At 41.9% G+C, this 19,790-nt stretch overlaps 1 protein-coding gene across 2 annotated transcripts in view; it reads right to left on the bottom strand.

Moving 5' to 3' along the window:
• Positions 1-19,790, bottom strand: part of PRKG1 (protein kinase cGMP-dependent 1) — a 1,533,271-nt gene that overhangs the window by 759,090 nt on the left and 754,391 nt on the right. For both annotated transcript variants that reach the window (XM_030203098.1, XM_030203097.1), the window contains exon 3: positions 2,523-2,636. In XM_030203098.1, coding sequence (XP_030058958.1) covers positions 2,523-2,636 — 114 coding nt within the window. The remainder of the gene's footprint in view (positions 1-2,522; positions 2,637-19,790) is intronic.

Genomic DNA, 19,790 nt, shown 5'->3' with positions numbered 1-19,790 from the left:
TTCAACAATTTCCTAAACTGTGTCACACTGCTACAATTCTGGAGCTGACCTGGCAACACGTTCCACAAAGTTCTCCTTGCACGAACAAAAGCTCTAGCTCATGTTTCTGCATAATGAAGTTTAGTGACCACATCAGTTGAAAGTCTCATAGCAGCCTCTGACCGCAATTCCCGTCTTGGATGGTACACAGTCAACATATGTTTCAAATAGAATGGGGCAACATACATATAACTGACAGTACTTTCAATTTCATCCTTTGAGCAACAGGCAGCCAGTGTAGTTTTTTAAGCATTGATATTACATGAGAAAACTTTGCCACCTCCATTACTGTTCTCACTGCTGCATTTTGGACCACTTGCAATGCCCTGATACTCAAAATGATATACCAACGTACAGGGAATTGCAGTAGTCCAAACGCACCAGGACCAAACACAAGAGTTTGAACTTATATAGATGCACTGCCTCATAAAACACAGAATAACCTCAGACACAACAATATTTAATAACACTTGTATTTATACATTGACCTCAAATACTACAGTACTGGAAAACAAATTACAAGTACTATAAAGTACAAATGTAAAAATTGCATTCATGCTATCAATCTAATTGAGGAATTATCGTGCAAAATCCACCCGCAGAATAAGGTGCGTGATCACCACAATTTAATACACTAAGGGCTCCTTTTACAAAGCTGCAGTAAAACGTGGCCTGCAGTAGTGTGGGCATGTGAAACTGCTGCAAGATCAGGCCATTTTTTTTTTACCACAGACTGAATTTCCATTATTTTAAATGGAAGTCGTAAAGGGCCATGTGCTAATAAAAATATTGGTATGTGGTCATTTGCCACTTGAGCCCTTACTGTCACCTATTTAGTAGGCAGTAAGGGCTCACACGCTAACCCGGTGGTAACTGGACAGCGCACGATGATGGCTGATTACTGCAGGGCATGCCTACACCATGCCCCCTTTCTAGAAAATAGAAAAATATTTTCTGGCATGGGAAACACTGTGCAGCAAACACAAAACTACTCCAGGGCGCCTTGGCATGCCCTGCAAAAGTGATGTTTTGCCACGTACTACCGCAAGGCAGCCCTACCACAGCTTAATAAAAGGGCCCCTGAAGGAGAAATAAATTAGCAATAATGGTTTAATGGTTTAATCAAATTTGCTATACCGTCTAATTCTAAAAAAACGTCCAAGGTCTGTTTTGCCTGTAAACATGCACTAAGTCGCAAATTACCTAGCTTTTAGAATATTTTTTTGCAGAGGGCTTACGTGCTATCCTGTGCTAACTGTTAGTGCATGGTAATGCCCCCAGACAAGCCCTCTCAAAAAATGTAAAACATTTTTTAGCACGCAGCTAGTGCATGCACATTTGGAATTTACCACAGGTCACTTGAGTGCATCCCGCAGTTCACCATTTTAAGCTGCATTAGGCACATCTTACTAAAATGGCCCCTAAACTAATACTGATAATAGCAATAAGTGTTGCTTGTTCATCTTTTGGTTGAAAAGCATCTTTTTCTGGAATAACAGAAAAACTAACCTTACTGCTTACCCCGATTGACAAAGGTTAGAAAGTCAGGAGGAGACTGTGTGCTGTCAGTCTAATGGGGAGGAGACATGGCTTAAAAACAAGGCAATCCAGAAAAGAAGCACAAAGGGCTCTCAAGAAAAGGTACAAGTGATCTTTATTGATGACTCAACACAAGCTGTGTTTCAGCATAAAGCAATGCCTACCTCAGAGGTCAAGTCTTTGCACCACGAGGCTTCTCTTTTCTATTTCCAGTTAAACAGCGACACCATTTATTTCTGTCTAAATCCACTCTCGGTCCCTGCGCTGTGCATTTTCGCACTCTGTTCCAGCACCCAGTCCCAAAGCACCCTGCAGAGCGCCGGGACCGGGAGTGGATTTGAGCAGAAATAAATGGTGTCACTGTTTAACTGGAAATAGAAAAGATAAGCCTCATGGTGCAAAGACTCGAGCTCTGAGGCAGGCGTTGTTTTATGCCAAAACACAGCCTATGTCAGGTCATTAATAAAGCTCACTTGTACCTTTTCTTGAGACCCTGTTGTGTTTCTTTTCTGGATTGCTTCGCTATGTACTTTGACCCTCTCCATTGTATGCTGTTCTCAAAAACAAGGCAAAACAGAACAAATCCTGCCAAGCATATTGTTTTTCATCTCAGCTCACTTACAATTTTGTTCAGAAGGTAAGCATCATACAGACATCAAATACAGTTAAACAGTATGGTAGAAAGGCCAACAAAGGTAAAACTGAACCTGCCCTACAAAATGGGAAATACCAGCTCTCCTGAATTGTGATAAGTGACACGCATCACATTCTGAATATTTGCAATAAATTCCAAGGCAAAAAGGAGAAGGGATGGAGAATTAGTAAAGCTGAAACAATTACCCAGAACATAAGACTAGAACATGAATAAATTACACTAGTGATAAGAAATCAATGTAGGATTCCATTCTGTGTAAATGAATTTCATGAAAAAAACCAAGTCTTACTTTTGACAGTTGCTGTGCGGGTGCAGTTATAAAGGATAGCCAGTTCCCCAAATACTTTGCCAGGTCCCATTGTGCATAGCTTCACGCTTTCTTTTGTTACCTCAACCTTGCCATCTGTGGGAGCAAAATATATATTTGATATTGCCATCAAACTTTTTAAAATTGCAGTTCACTAGAAATAGCAATATGATGTTTATATTTGACCTATTTCAATTCATGTTTTACGAAATTCCACTCTAGACTTTATGCAATAGGGCATGTTTTTAAAAGGCTTTGGAAATATAGGGGCCCTTTTAATAAGCCGCTTAAGCGTCTACGCGCGCCCATGTGCCAAAAAGGAGTTACCGCCCAGCTACCGTGTGGCTCTTGTGGTAATTTCATTTTTGGCATGCATCTGATACGCGCGGCCGATAAATAATTTTTATTTTCGGACGTGCTTATTGGGCGTGCGCCAGGTGGCATTTGATGCACGTAGGTCATTACTGCCCGGTTACCTTGTGAGACTTTACCACTAGGTCAATGGCTGACGGTGAGGTCTCAGACCCAAAATGGATGCACGGCAATTTTCATTTTGCCGCATGTCCATTTTCATCAAAAACTTTTAAAAGGCATTAGCATTTAAAATACAACTGTCTCAAATAAATAGAAAATGTAGGGGGTCCTTTTACTAAGCCCATTTTTACTTAGCTTTAAAAACTGTGATTTTCTATGTTTTCCATTAATGGCTATGCACTACTGTTGCCATTAGCATGCAGCCATTTTTTTAATTACCCCAGGAGTACTTAACCACCTATTTTGTAGGCGTTAAGGGCTCCTACATTATCTGTGCACTAACCAGTTACTCTCAAATTCTATATATGGTGCCTTAAGTTTTGTGCACTAATTGGGCCATGCAGCCAAACTGCGCACACAACATTGGGGGGGGGGGGGGTCTTTTACTAAAGCTTAGCTCAAGTTATCTGCAGCAGGACCCATAGGAATGAAATGGGCCCTACTGCAGATAATTCGCGCTAAGCTTTAGTAAAAGACCTCCACAACTACTTAACAAGCCAATCAGCGCCAATAATTGGTACTTTAATTAGAAATTTCACACACAACCTTATAGGCGTATTCTATAACACAGTGCATGTAAATTCTAATACACACAGCTGAAAAGGGGGCATGGTCATGGGCATGGAATGGGCGGGTCATAGGCATTCCAAAAAACTGTGTACACTGTAATGGAATACTCCTGATTAGACACAGATATTTAGGCCTGGCTGTAGGTAGCCTAAGTGGATGTGCCTAAATTTTAGGGGCAAGAATGGCACATTCACATATTCTATAAAGTGCTCCTAACTTTAGGAGTAGTTTATAGAGTAGCACTAAGTATGTGTTTTTTCAGTGCCAATTTTTCAGGCGTCATATATAGAATTTGGCCCTTAATGTGCAGTAATGTAGATGCAGTAACTGGTTAGCCAGCAATCCTGCTTATGTTCGAAGGAGATGGCCGGTCATCTTCTGACACAAATTGGGAGATGGCCAGCCATCTCCTAAACCCAGCCAAAGCGGTATAATTGAAAGCCGATTTTGGCCGGCTTCAACTGCTTTCCGTCACAGGGCCGGCCAAAGTTAAAGGGGGCGTGTCAGCAGGATACCGAAGGCGGGACAGGGGCGTGGTTAACAGATGGCCGGCTTCGGCTGATAATGGCAAAAAGAAGGTCGGCTCTGACGAGCACTTGGCCGGCTTTACTTGGTCCATTTATTTTTAGGACCAAACCTCAAAAAAGTTCCCGAACTGACCAGATGACCACCGGAGGGAATCGGGGATCATCTCTCCTTACTCCCCCAGTGGTCACCAACCCCCTCCCACCCCCCCAAAAAATGTTTTAAACATTTTTGTGCCAGCCTCAAATGTCATACCCAGCTCCCTGACAGCACTATACATGTCCCTGGAGCTGTTTTTAATGGGTACTGCAGCGCACTTCAGGCAGACGGAGCCAGGCCCATCCCCCCCCCCACCTGTTACACTTGTGGTGGTAAATGGGAGCCCTCCAAAACCCACCACAAACCCACTGTACCCACATCTAGGTGCCCCCCTTCACCCGTAAGGGCTATGGTAGTGGTGTACAGTTGTGGGGAGTGGGTTTGGGGGGGGGGGGGTTGAGGGTCTCAGCACCCAAGGTAAGGGAGCTATGTACCCTAGGGTGGTCGGTTGGTGTCCTGGCATGTGAGGGGGACCAGTGCACTACAAATGCTGGCTCCTCCCATGACCAAATGCATTGGATTTGGCCAGGTTTGAGATGGCCGCCATTAGTTTCCATTATCATCAGAAACCAATGGCGGCCATCTCTAACGCCGGCCCAAATGTTGAGATTTGGCCGGCCCCAACCGTATTATCGAAACGAAAAATGGTTGGCCATCTTGTTTCAATAATGCAGCTGGGTATGCCGCTTTACGGGGCCAGCCATATTGATGGCCGGCTCAATTCGATTATGCCCCTCAATGCCACTTTAAAAAGCAAATTATCATGGGATGCTGTAGTGTATCCCACGGTAGTCCATTTTTGGTTGTTTTAGGCGTGTTTTAGTACCTATTGCGGCTCGGTAAAAGGGTCTCTTAGGGGCCCTTTTAGTAAGCTGCAGGGGAAAAAAAGTGCCCCGCGGCAGTGTAGGTGCATGTATTAGGCGCAGGCAGGGACTGCAAAAAAAGGATTTTTAAAAATGTGACGAGAAAAGGACATATGGTAAAACTGAAACCAGCCTGAGCTCTTAACGCCATCCACTGATCTAGCGGTAAGGGCTCATGTGCTACACGTCCGGTGACTGGTTGGCGTGAACCGACTGCCGATTACTGCCGGAAACAGCACACGTGGGAGGAAATAAATAATTCATCCAGGTGTTAGGGGTACGCGCCAAATCTGAAATTACTGCCAGGGGATGCGCCGGCCTGGCAGTGGACCCTACCGCGGCTTAGTAAAAGGGCCCCTTAGAAACTTCCCACTGAAATAAAATAAATAAATAAATATCCCATCTGAAAAGCTCAGTGCCCATTTCCTTCAGCAAGCTAATCCTGGAGAATGTACGCATGAATGCAACATTTATTATGAGAGAATGAAATTATTTTGACCTTCAGCCAATATTTAATTCATATCTCAGTGTCTTCTACTTTTGAGCTTCTCACCCGACTTAAGCTAATCTGCTTATACAAACAGCACACATGGTTCTCATTGTCAGGAGAGAAAAAAACAAAAGATGTATGAAAAAGAAAAAACAGTTTAGAGAGAGACATTCAAAATAAAGAGATCCTACTCAAGCTGCTCGTCTTATGTAGAATGTATTAGCCTGCACAGAAAATGAGAGGAGGGAATCCTACGTTGCTGAGAAAGGCCAGATGTTAAAGAGAATTAATTCACATGAACATAAAATCATATTTCACAAAGCAGACCAAGTTGACACCTCCATGGGGGAGAATAATTTAGGGCCAGGCCACTGCATTAATGACCCTTAGGATCAGGATACTGACAGGGAATATTTAAAACATGATCTGACACTTTGGAACTTACAAGAGGGCAGGGCAGGGCAGGATTAACCCTTTGGTAGGCTCTTCTAGGCAAGAAGGTGCATTGGTTATAATATAAACATATAAATGCATCTTAAAACTCCCATACACAGGGCCATGAGTGGTTCTGACTACAGAGGAAAACCAGCAAAGAAGGAAGCAGCAGGTAAGAAGTGCTATTTGTCAACTCCTCCTACCCACTGGGGTCAGCGTGCAAGGAATGGGGGAAATAGACAGGCCTCTGCAGGCACCAGTGAATCTGTTCTCCCTTCTCCCCATTCTTCTTCCGACAGCTGAGGGGCAATATTCTGCATTTCTTTAAATACTGGCCACCACCGGGTAACAAGCTGCAATAAAAAGGCCCTGCAGAAGTGGTGGGGGCCGTTTTCCGCCACACACCAGGGTCCTTTTTCACGCAACGCATAAAAAGCCCCCCCAAAATCTTACCACATGGACATGCAGTGAGGAGCACTTACCACCGCCCACTGAGGTGGCGGTAAGGGCTCCCGCATTACCCTGGCGGTAACCCCCTGAGGTATATTTTTTTAAACAATCCAGCAGCACCAGAAATGGCACACACTGGAGGCGGAACTATCACCAGCAGTCGTGTTGGCCCAGCAGTAGTTCTGGGTTGCTGCTTTATTAAAAGGACCCCTCAGTGTGGCCCCTATGCAGGTACAAGGCAGCTGCCAGGAGTTAAACAGCTACAACTGATATTCAACAGCAGTCTCAAGATACCTTTTTTTTCTGTCCTATGTTAACTGATAGGACACATGAGCCAGAGAAACAGAAATAAATCTCTGTAAACCTGGAAGACATAACGAGGAAATTTTACAAACCAAGGAGTAGCAAATTGCCTGAACCAGATGGTATGCATCCCAGAGTACTGACAGAAATGAAAATGAAAAATGAATCTTTAAAATCCAGCATGGTACCGGAAGATCAGAGGATGGCCAATGTTGCCATTAGTGCGTGACCATTAAAAAAACAAAAAATTAGCACATGTGCTCTTACTGAACCTATTTTGTAGGTGGTAAAGGCTCACATGCTATTTTTGTGCTATCCAGTTAGTGTGCATTAATGTGGGTGTGCTGATTAGCTTACACACGCCCACTCTCCTCCCCCCTCCTCCCCTTTTAAAACAATTGTATGTGGTTAGGGCATGCATTTGGCATTTCTTGCAGGATGTCTGAGCACATTCCATGGTTCATCATTTTAAGTTGTGTTAGGCACATGTTAGCACCTAGCACAGCTCAGTAAAAGGGACCCTAAATGGGCTATTTGAAAACTGTCCACCCTTCCTGCAGGCAAAAGTATGTATTGATGGCTCCTGGAGTTCTTGTGACTATCAGGATCTATTGTTTTCCTTTGACTGCAGCTGTTCTTTGCTGCTCCCCAAGATCACCTAGCTTTGCCTAATGGATGGGCCGACCATGTTTAAACAATACCCACAGAACACCTCCCATAGGGGCCCTTTTAGCAAGCTGCGCTAAAAAATGGCCGGCACCATTATCAGCCTGTGGGTTTTCCACACACACTGTGGCAGTAAAATGTCTGCATTTCCATATGATTCATTAATGACCACGTGCTCATTTCCCAATTAGCACATGACCATTATCTCTGGAGCCCTTATGAAGACCTATTTTGTTGCTTCTAAGGGCTCCTGCGCTAACCCTGCAGTAATTAGCGGCATGCAGCAATGTGCCCGCACTACCTGATTAGTGCTGGGCATGTCTACTCTCTGCTCATAGTCATGCCTCCCGTGCTGAATAATAAAACATATTTTTCAGCACGTGATTAGTGCGTGCTACTTGACTACCGCGGGATGACTCAGCACGTCCCAAGGCAGTGCTTTTGCCACACGGTAGGCATGCGCTAGTGCCTACTGTGGCTTAGTAAAAGGGCCTCATAATTAATTGGTTATATTTTGACTGAACAGTGACTTGCCATTTAAAATTTAACCAGTCACCAGTCCTGAATTCTTAATATTCAACTAAATCTGGTTAACTCCTGACTTACTGCGGGGCATGCTAAGGCATCCCATGGTAATTCTGGGATGTGCGTGCTCTACCCACACACTAAAAAACAAAAATTATTTTTTAGCACTGGAGGCAGGTCTGGGGGTGGAGAGAGGGCGTCTTCTGCACTAATCGTTTAGCACAGCTACATTGCTGTACGCTAACTGCTTAGTACATGTTTAATGTATGAGCTCTTACCACCTACATTCATTCATTCATGTATTTATATACCGCTTAGAACTAAGCGGTTTACATCTTCACTTTACAGGTCCTGGGTCTGTCCCTATTGGGCTAACAGGCTAGGGGTACATTGTACTACTGTTGTACCTGGGGCAACAGAGGGTTAAGTGACTTGCCCAAATAGTTCTTCTAACTATTGACTGTACATTTTTCCTGATCATTTCACATCAGTGGTTCTGGCCTGCAGCGGGTGAACAGAAGCCAAATGTTGAGTTTCTATAAATATCCACTGTCATGAAAGGGCATACTTAGCTTCAATTGTGTGGTTTTCAAATACCGAAAATAGTTATTAGAGAAGGATCAAAGCAAGCAGGAGGTGGAGTGCACCTATATTTTCATTTATAGGCTTTCAGGCTCCTCTCTGATCCAGGCTGGGGTGCCTCCAGGACCAGGTTTGGGAACCACTGTGCTAACTGGTTAAGTAAGCTCACGAACAGGTGCTTTTACTAAGGTGCATAGGCGTCTATGTGCATCCAACTACCACCTGGCTACCATATGCCCGGGGCAGTAATTCCATTTTTTACACAAGCCCAAAACACGCAATTGGAAATATTTTCTACAGCGTGGTGCTTTCCCAGCGGCAATCGGCAGTTTACGTGCACTCGCCGCTTACCACCAAGTCAATGGGTGGCAGTAAGTTCTCAGCCCGAAAATGGATGCATACTGGTTTTTATTTTGCTGCACATACATTTTTGGCCCCCCAAAATGCCTTTTTCCTGGCGCGCTGAAAAATTGACTGTACACGTCCAAAACACGAGCCTACACCAGCGCAGGCCGCTTTTTGGCGTGCCTTAGTAAAAGGACCCCAAAGTTAGGACACCAAAAAGGCTGTCCTAACATTATCTGCCAACAGTCTGAATATCAGCTAGTGCCCGGAAAAATCCGGGGTGGACGCAATTACCCAGATATTCAATGCTGGAGCTAAGACATGACCTGGCATTGAATATTCAGGCTTAAAAATCCCTCACTGCCACAGGCTGAATATCGGACCCAATATTACAGTAATAGAGCCCTGGTACCAGTGATCCACCCCTTTCTGTTCCCTAAGAATGCAGAGAATGAACATTGCATGCTGTAAACAAGGAAAAGGTATATTGCTATTATCTTGTGAATTCTGCTCTTTCATAGAAGGGACAGCTGTGAAGCAGCATGTAGAACAGTTTTTTTGCAGGTATTATAACAATAATACACCCTTTTCTGCATATGTTTGAAAGCTGAGGTTCCTCCATGGATTCTTATGGAGCTGAGGTGAATAAGTGTTTCTGTAAGATGTTAATGATGTAGTATGGAAACTGAGGTGTATGTAAGCATTTTTGGCTTCTTGTTCATTGACTGTGCTGACATTATAGCAGAAGCCTGCCTACAGCAATACACACACTACTACTACTACTTAACATTTCTAGAGCGCTACTAGGGTTACGCAGCGCTGTACAATTTAACAAAGAGAGACAGTCCCTGCTCAAAGAGCTTACAATCTAATAGACAAGTGAACGGTCGGTCCGATAGGGGCAGTCAAATTGGGGCAGTCTGGATTCACTGAACGGTAAGGGTTAGGTGCCGAACGCAGCATTGAAGAGGTGGGCTTTAAGCAAAGACTTGAAGACGGGCAGGGAGGGGGCTTGGCGTAAGGGTTCAGGAAGGTTGTTCCAAGCATAGGGTGAGGCGAGGCAGAATGAGCGGAGCCTGGAGTTGGCGGTGGTGGAGAAGGGTACTGAGAGGAGGGATTTATCCTGTGAACGGAGGTTACGGGCGGGAACGTAAGGGGAGATGAGGGTAGAGAGGTAGTGAGGGGCAGCAGACTGAGTGCATTTGTAGGTAAGAAGGAGAAGCTTGAATTGAATGCGGTATCTGATCGGAAGCCAGTGAAGTGACCTGAGGAGAGGGGTGATATGAGTATATCGGTTCTGGCGGAATATGAGACGTGCAGCAGAGTTCTGAACAGACTGAAGGGGGGATAGATGGCTAAGTGGGAGGCCGGTGAGGAGTAAGTTGCAGTAGTCCAGGCGAGAGGTAATGAGAGCGTGGACGAGAGTTCGGGTGGTGTGTTCAGAGAGGAAAGGTGAATAAGTGTTTCTGTAAGATGTTAATGATGTAGTATGGAAACTGAGGTGTATGTAAGCATTTTTGGCTTCTTGTTCATTGACTGTGCTGACATTATAGCAGAAGCCTGCCTACAGCAATACACACACAACTCTGAAAGTCCAAAAAGGAACAGTGCATCTCATTTATTCTGCAGCTGAGCACAGCAGGTCAAAAAGGTCTCACCATACACTCATTTTTGCTCAGTTCACCCCTGTTCAGTCTTCAGTAAGTGTTTTTATTTTTTAGACTTTTGCACTTCAAAATAAGTAAATGGCAGTTTTGTGATCAGATTATAAAGTGTGTTATCATGATGCAGAAAGTAATATTCCTATTGAAAACCCTATGTCAAGTTTTAGATGAGTACAAAAAAGTTCATTAGAAAGTAAACTGTGCACCAGGATGAACTACTGAAAGAGATATCCCCACCCCCACCAGTGCTGGCCTTCCGACAGCCACTCAACTTTTAGTGAGAAGCAAGCTTCCAATAGAAACTCAAAAAGAAGAGAGTGGCACACTTCCTTGTAATATATCCAGCTGCAAAAACATTTCACAAGATCTCACAGTCATTCACAAAGGAAAAAATACTCATAAAGGAATCCTTCACATGTTTATCTTCCAATGTGGTATATATCATTCAATGTAAAAAGTGTGAAGAAGGGTGCTATATTGGAGAAACAAGCCAGATTCTAAAGAAGAGATTTAATTTACATGAAAAATGCCAGTACCAACCAGGATGTCACCTCTGTGGGACAGAATTTTACAAAACCAGAACACTGTATCAATGATTTTATGGTGAGAATGCTAAAAGGAAACTTTAAGACAATCCAGGAACATACAACCTTTGAAGTCAGAATGATTAAATATTTTAACACCCACCAGACAGGACTTAACAAAGGTTTGGGGTTTCTAGCCCATTATAAACCATAATATTCAACTGCTTTGTCACCCTCTTATCACCATATCTCTCTCCCTGTCTCTCATCCACCCAGCTCCCATGTTTCTCACCTTACCCACCCCACCCTAGTGGAATTAGAAAAGGTACAGAGAAGGGCGACGAAAATGATAAAGGGGATAAGACTTCCCTATGAGGAAACGCTGAAGCGTCTAGGGCTCTTCAGCTTGGAGAAAAGGCAGCTGAGAGGAGATATGATAGAGGTCTATAAAATAATGAGTGGAGTGTAACGGGTAGATGTGAATCATTTGTTTACTCTTTCCAAAAATACTAGGACTAGGGGGCATGCGATGAAGCTACAAAGTAGTAAATTTAATACAAATAGGAGAAACTTTTCTTCACTCAACGTGTAATTAAACTCTGGAATGCATTGTGTGTCAATGCATTCCAGAGTTTAATTACACGTTGAGTGAAGAAAAGTTTCTCCTATTTGTATTAAATTTACTACTTTGTAGCTTCATCGCATGCCCCCTAGTCCTAGTATTTTTGGAAAGAGTAAACAAATGATTCACATCTACCCGTTACACTCCACTCATTATTTTATAGACCTCTATCATAAAGGTGGTTAGCTTAGCGGGGTTTAAAAAAAGGTCTGGACGGCTTCCTAAAGGAAAAGTCCATAGACCATTATTAAATTGACTTGGGGAAAATCCACTGCTATTTCTGGGATAAGCAGCATAAAATGTTTTTAACTTTTTCGGGATCTTGCCAGGTACTTGTGACCTGGATTGGCCACAGTTGGAAACAGGATGCTGGGCTTGATGGACCTTTGGCCTGTCCCAGTATGGCAATACTTATGTACTTATGTACCCTCTTCCTGTGAGACTGTCATTGGAATGCTTTGGTGCGTCACTTATATATACTGATATTTGCCACCATATGCTTATTTCTGATCTGAAGAAAGGGAAAGGGAAATGGGACTTGATATACTGCCTTTCTGAGGTTTTTGCAACTACATTCAAAGCAGTTTACATATATTTAGGTACTTATTTTGTACCAGGGGCAATGGAGGGTTAAGTGACTTGCCCAGAGTCACAAGGAGCTGCAGTGGGAATTGAACTCAGTTCCCCAGGATCAAAGGTTACCTTCGAAAACTAATCAAAAAATATATTAATTTAGTCCAATAAAAAGGTATCATCTTATTTTCTTCTCTATGTTTTGTTTTATTTGTATTTATTACCTTTAAGCCTTTTAAAGAAATTTCACGCATATTGTTCATGTATTTCTATTAGAAAAGATAATAAAGACGGACGGCTAAACATGTGCAGCATTCTTTTAAGATGAAATATATTGCTTTTAAAGACTCTTGCATACCATAGCTGTTCTGTCAACAAAAATTACGGTGCAGGTGGAACAGCCATTGGGCTTTGTATTTTTAATGTGCTATTGGCAGACTCCTAAAGCAGAAGTTATCTATAGGGAATGCAAAGAGTAATGAACAGTGACAGGATGCCAACTTATGTATCTAGGGCTATGTGGTAACAAAGAAATTCAAGCTTCTCAGCAAGGCAAGGCAGAAAACGCTCAACCATGTTGTTCACTTATACCAGATACATTATTTATCAGAGAGCAATGAATAAAAAAGCAGACACTGCAGGGTACCATTAAACATACAGGAGATACCAACAAAATGGAAACCATGTTTTACACGGATCTGGTATTGAATTATATTTTTTTCAATCCTTTCATCATGGTCTAGCTTTCAGTAAATGAACTTGCATAGGTTTAACTCAAGAGCCCTTTTACAAACATTAACATGCGGCAAGTACAAAGGTTGTCTGCTGTCAGGTGAGTGTCCAGCAAGTACCCTGCAGTTTTTAGACAGAAACATTCATTGCCCCAAGTTAAATTTATCTGCAATTAACCCAAATGAGCTTAACGTCTCCTCGAGGAGGGGGTAAGTGCACCCATGCTAACTGCATAGTAATTATTGCATGCTAACTGCAATGTGCAGTCCATGCCCAATCTCCATCCCTAATTCATCCAGTCCCCCTAACATACCATGCAGTTGGCCTGTGAATTAGCGTGCACTATCATGCCAGTGTAGTAAAAGTGTGCAGTACATCATGCATTAACCCCCTGATGCTGTAAAAGTTGCCAAAAACTGTGCATGTTCCCAATTTGCATGTGAGAACTAAGGTGAAAAATGGACCATGGACCCCAGAAACGAGGAAAACAAACTTTATGCTTAAAAAGGTTTATTGATCAAGGACTCTACACGGTGTTGTGTTCTGGCCTAAGGCCTGCTTCAGGAGTCTTGAGATAAAATGTAGATTAAGAATCTCCCAATATTGTGCCTTATCAATCTCGTAACATAACAGATGGGTCTTGAAAAAGACCTTTATAGTAATAATGCAAAAGATAGAAGATGTATACATCCTCTAAACATACAGCTTGAAATACTCTACGTTTAGAAGACGCATACATCTTCTATCTTTTGCGTTATTACAATAAAGGTCTTTTTCAAGACCCATCTGTTATGTTACAAGATTGAAAAGGCACAATATTGGAGATTCTTAATCTACATTTAATCTCAAGACTCCTGAAGCAGGCCTTAGGCCGAAACACAACACCGTGTAGAGTCCTTGATCAATAAACCTTTTTAAGCATAAAGTTTGTTTTCCTCGTTTCTGGGGTCCATGGTCCATTTTCCATCTTAGTTCTTTATTAGGCACCACAATGAAAGATCCAACACGGGCCTGTGTTTCGGTGGAAGGTCGCGTGCCTCAGGGGTCACAAGACTGCACAAGCTGCGCTAGCATTTTTAGCACATGCTACAAATTAGCACACACTAACCATGTAGACACCCATAGGAATATTATGAGCATCTACACGGTTAGCACGCACCAATGCTTAGCACATGCTAAAAATGATAACACGTCTCTAGCGCGGCTTAGTAAACATGGCCCAAAATATACAAATGTATGATTAACAAATAAAAACATAAAAACCAAGTACATGTAAAACAGAAATATGTTGGGCAATAAAGCTATCTTATGTTTATAAGTAACTTTAAAACATGATGATCTTTGTATATTTTTCAGTAAAACATCTTGTGTATTGTATAAAAAGCTTTGTGCTATGAAATGTACAATAAATAAATAAATAATATAGAATTTGAACTTGAATCCTCCCAGCTTGAGAGCTCTGCATCGCGCTCTACTTTCTTCTTGATTCCATGTCCACTAACAAGGCCATTTTGGATAATTGCCTCCTTCAAACCTCTGTGTGAATTAAGCACATCTCCATTCACTCATGCCATTTAAAGCTCTATTTTCTATCATGCCAAGTTTTTTTTTTATGATAGACCTCTGCAGTTTAAAAATATAACCTGAGTAAAATATAATATTATTTAATAGCAGAAAAAAAAACATGTTTCTATTTCCTAGAAGTGAGGGTTAATTCTATAAAAGGGTTCATAACTGGAGACTACGCTATAAGGTAAGTAAACATCTACTTTTCTTTATAGAATTGTAGACAAGTGCCTATATTTTAGGTGTAAGTACTTACTCCAGCCATAGAACTTATGCAAATACTCACACCTAGATTGCAAATAAATTATATAAAGTATTCTCTAATTGATACGGAAACAAGACCCCTAGCGGGAGTTGAGCAAAACTATGACTAGGGGCACCATTTTGTGCAAGGCATCGGACTGGGCAAAAGCACTTGGCATACCTACTGCACAAAGAATTACTGGACCACCAATCCATCTACAGATAGTCCCTTTGGGGCTACAGGGACATATGGGGGTGGGGAGGACCATGCTTTGCCGGCCTTGGAGTATTGGACTGCGGCATTGCAGCTCGATGCTCCCTGGCAGTGAAATAACTCTAGCAAAAAAACTGTGAATTTGTGGCCCTAATTCAACTTGAAGTGTAATACAAAAGTTGAACTAGGGTATTTGCATAGTAATTAGATGCAAAACATGCAAATGCATGTTGTGCATCACATTACTATGTAACCCTCAGTAAATTTGTCATGCTGTGTTAAGGCCCTTTAAGTCATGTTGAGGGGCAAATAATGAGACAAAGTCCTAACACAGCTTGATAATTCCCCCCCCCCCCCCCCCCCCTTAATGGATGTTACTGAAATAATATATAAATAGATTTTTTTAGCTGAAATAGATATTGGTCCTTCAAATTCTGCCTTTTTCTTAGTTATAGATACCCATTTTGACCCCTTTAATTCATCCCTGTGCAAATACTAGTCAGTAAAAAAAAAAGCTAGTTTTACAATATCTCAAAAATTTCTCAATTCTAAGTTTTAGAATACTACAATCAATATTTTGCATTAAAATATGTAATTTGATTGTCACTGTATGACAAGTGTTCCACTAATTTGTGTTGCGAAAATTAATGTTCATAAATTAGATGGCTGATAACTAAGGTAGTGATGTTGCACTCCAGCAATGTCATTCAAAGTACTAGGTCAAAGCACTTAAGTAAAAAATAAAAGCAAAAAAGAACAGTGAAGAACACATTACATTAGAACATTTGCTTAAGTGAAAGGAAAAGTTATTGCCTAATATAATTCTTTTTGAGTGAAAGCAAAAGTTATTGCCTAATATAATTCCTTTTGAGTAAAAGTAAGTACTGCAACTACAATGAATGCAATTACTGTTAACATTTTTATCCCAACAACTTGCTTGCTCTCCAATTCAATCCACTTTGCTTTTAGTAAAACATTTTGAAAGTGACTTTCACTCATATGGGTTCACTGGTGAGTCATGGTGCACTAACAGATTTAGTGCATGCTAATGATTAATGAATACTAAATGATAAGACACCCACACAAATATAATGGGCTTCTTATCATTTAGTGCATGCTAATCATTAGCACGTGCTAAATCCATTAGCACACTTTAGTAAAAGGACCCTAAACCAGCACATCTAAAAAGGCTTTCAACAACTGCGCTAGTAGGAAGTTGAATGTTCAGTCAGATAAAAAGTTCCTTCAAATCAAACTAGGCTGCAGTACTACTGATGTCTTCTACAGGCATTGATCAAGGAAATTGTGTCTTAAGTAAGGCAGAGATTTATGGGGATGATTGTCATTGGCAAGTAACTAGTGATGATGATAAAGCACTTGACTTCCTTATAGCAAAGAATGTACTTGACTTCCTTATAGCAAAGAATGCTTTATCATCATCATTGTCATTATCATCTGCATTAAAAGTAGTGTGTCTAATTCATCACTTTCATCTTCGTAATCATCATCCTGCTGTCCAATTATAGAAAAGGCTTTCACAAAGTTGAGATCATTGCAGTGGCGTACCAAGGGGGGGCGGTGGGGGCGGTCCGCCCCGGATGCATGCCGCTGGGGGGTGCCGCGGCACGCACCTGTCAGCTGCGTTCGCTGACTTCGCTAACTTCACTGCAGCTCCCTCTGCCCCGGAACAGGTTACTTCCTGTTCCGGCCGGGGCAGAGGGAGCTGCAGCGAAGTCAGCGAACTCAGCTGACAGGTGTGCGCCGCGGCACCCCCCCCCCCCAGCAGCGTGCACCTGGGGGGGGCTGCGCTGCACCCGGGGGTGGGCGCATCGGTGATCCGCCCCGGGTATCATGCAGGGTAGGATCGCCACTGGATCATTGTCTGTTGTTGTTCTAACAATTTTTCATCTGATAACAAACTCCATATAAATGCCTTCCAGAACTGATGCAAGAACCTCAAATGTACCAGACAAGGAGACTTGCTGCCTAAACACTCTATCAATCCTGTAGACAGTCATCCCAATATAAAAATTTCCATGGCATGAATAGCATACTGTTATGGTGTGGGCATATGTCTGTTCACCAAGAATTGTAATCAGCTTCAGCTTCATCTCCGCTTCAAAAGCAGGGGCATAGCCAGACAGCAGATTTTGGGTGGGCCTAGTCAAGAAGTGGGTGGGCACCAAGTGTTCTCCTCCCCCCCCCCCCCCCCCCCCCTCCCAATGCGATGCGGCCAGTATCAGCAGCTTAGGAAGCTTAGACTGCTGAAGTAGAGAGCAGTGTTTTCAGCACCATCATGGGGAGGTCTTCAGCTGGCGGAGCTTGGGATCCCCACTAGCTAGCACTAAATATGTGCTGCTGTTGGGTGGGCCTGAGCCCTAAGTGGATGGGCCCCGGCCCACCCAGGCCCACCTGTGGCTACGCCACTGTTCAAAAGTGACCCAGCTCATCACTGTTCTAGGTGGCTGAAGACCAGTAAACAGTTCAACAAACACAGAAAGCACCACTGTTCTCATAGGCTATATTCACCGAACAACAAAATTTAAGATGAGATGATCCACTATCATTTGCATGATGAGGTTTGCATTAGCAGTTTTTGCTGCTTCATTTGGTTGATTGAAGACTTGTCTTTTATGTTTCTGCTTTTAATCTTTAATGGTAACTGCAAACTTCAGATGTAACTAAGTAAAACTAGTAAAAAAAATTGGTGAAATTATTTCTTCAGTAAAAGTATGTGACAAATGCTTCCTGTACTTGTTTACAAGTAAAAGTGATCAAACTCTTACCTAAATACAGTAACTAGTTACTTTTACTTAGTTACTATACAACACTACACTCGGGTATAGACCTGGCACTGCAATAATTCAGGTAAGGATGGTGCCCCAAGCATTGGTTTCATCCTGCCTGGGTTCTGATTGTCCTGTTCCCTATGTGTGCCATAAGCATTGCTGTAATGGGACAGAGAAAAGATCCATCAAGCCCAGTATTCTGATTCCAACAGTGGCCAATCCATGTCACAAGTACCTAAGATGAATCAATAACGCCATATTTCTATAAGCTCCACTAGTTACCAGTGGTTGTGAGGTCCCATTTTAAATTATGTACTATGGGCTTTCAGACCCTTTATGGAAATGCTCCTTTATATTGGGTAGGGTTTTTTCCATTTTGAAATAGGCAATTATTGCAGGGGGGGGAGGTTTTATTAAGATTTCCTTCAGTAAACTTAGTCAGATTTGTTAAACAGTTATCTTTATCTTTGCCTAATCAGGCAGCCTCAGTTTGGAATTCTCTACTACTTCAGTGTGTTCTTTAATGGATTATTTAACATTTCGGAAACAACTTAAAATATTTTTATTTAAGAAATATGTGGGTAGATTTACAGTTTTTGCGGTAATGTCAGATTTGTAATTCCTGGATAAAATGTTCCAGTTGTTGTTGTTGTGATCCGCATGGAACTGTGCAGGTTTTTGCAACCGATAAAACTTTTATGTAATGTAATGTAATATAAGCTGGGAGAGCCAGACCGTCAAGAGTTATTGCTGGAAGCTTCAACTTGTCAAGCAGAGCTCTGACTCAGCACAAGGGTCTCAGTGGAAACTTCGGCATGAGAATACGCACATATTTGCCAGTATTGTGGTCATTTTCAAGCATTCTTCCCACCTCTTTAGAGAATTGCCTCCGTCTTTGTCTATGATAGAAAATCTTATGAATCAGGCCCTAAATGTGATCCCAGTACAAAAAGGAAATACAGATCTGAGAATGATTCCAAGTATAAAGATGAAAATCAAAAAGTAGGACTCAAATGACTCCCCCTTAAGCAGGCTGCTCATTTCTAACCTTATTCAGTAAAGACAAATGATGATTTTCTGTGCCAACAGAAACAGATTTAAAGGAAATGGGATTTTGACAAATGCAGGCCCAGCTACTGTGATACATTACATCTAGTACTGTGGGATTGTAAATAATGGTGTGTTAGTTTTATATTTTTGTTGTGCGTATTATATATGCAACTGTCTGTCGGCAATGGTAATTGGAGAAGTGGAAAACAAATACATTTAAATAAATAAATGAATATTACCATGAAGTCATGAAGCCATTTCGGTGATGTTTGACTATTAAACATGTTTGTAAATAATTCAAACTCCTGGATTATATTGTTCATTTTTCTCTTATTCTGTTATTTATAGTTCAAATATGGTATATGAACTCTGCTAAAACTAAATTGATTTCTTTAAATATAATCTGTCTTTTGTTTTTCTGGTCACATTTACAGAAGAGATCTTCCTGGTTTTGAAACCCTATATAGTAAGGGAGTAATTTTGTGCAGGATTTTTCATACATAAAAGTCAGAGGTTAGGTGGAACATGGGCAAAGTTGCTGTTTATAAAATACATGTGTGCAGACATAATGCTCGAAGATGGCTGCTGGAATCCTAAGCTCCGCTGAGGCTGTGTGGATTTAAAGCTATTCCTTAGTTCACAGAGTTACCTGTTACTGAAGTGCGGTACTTTTAGCGATGTCCACTCACAAAAAGTTGGAAAACTTTGCTTCGCTGTTGATTCTGGGGACCACACGAAGGGAAGTTTTCTGGCGGGCTCCAGTAACAAGGTCAATATCACAGATGAAAGTACTGACTCGGAGGCTGATTTGTGACTGCTGGTTGTTGAAAGCCATGGCATCTAGAAAAGGGAAGTAGTGCATTGGTTCCAGGAGCTTAAGAAAGAA

The sequence above is a fragment of the Microcaecilia unicolor genome, chromosome 5 (genome assembly GCF_901765095.1).
Source record: "Microcaecilia unicolor chromosome 5, aMicUni1.1, whole genome shotgun sequence".
NCBI classification, from domain to species: Eukaryota; Metazoa; Chordata; class Amphibia; order Gymnophiona; family Siphonopidae; genus Microcaecilia; species Microcaecilia unicolor.
The sequence above is the reverse complement of the archived record's forward strand: the minus strand, read 5'-3'. Positions and strand labels throughout refer to the sequence as shown.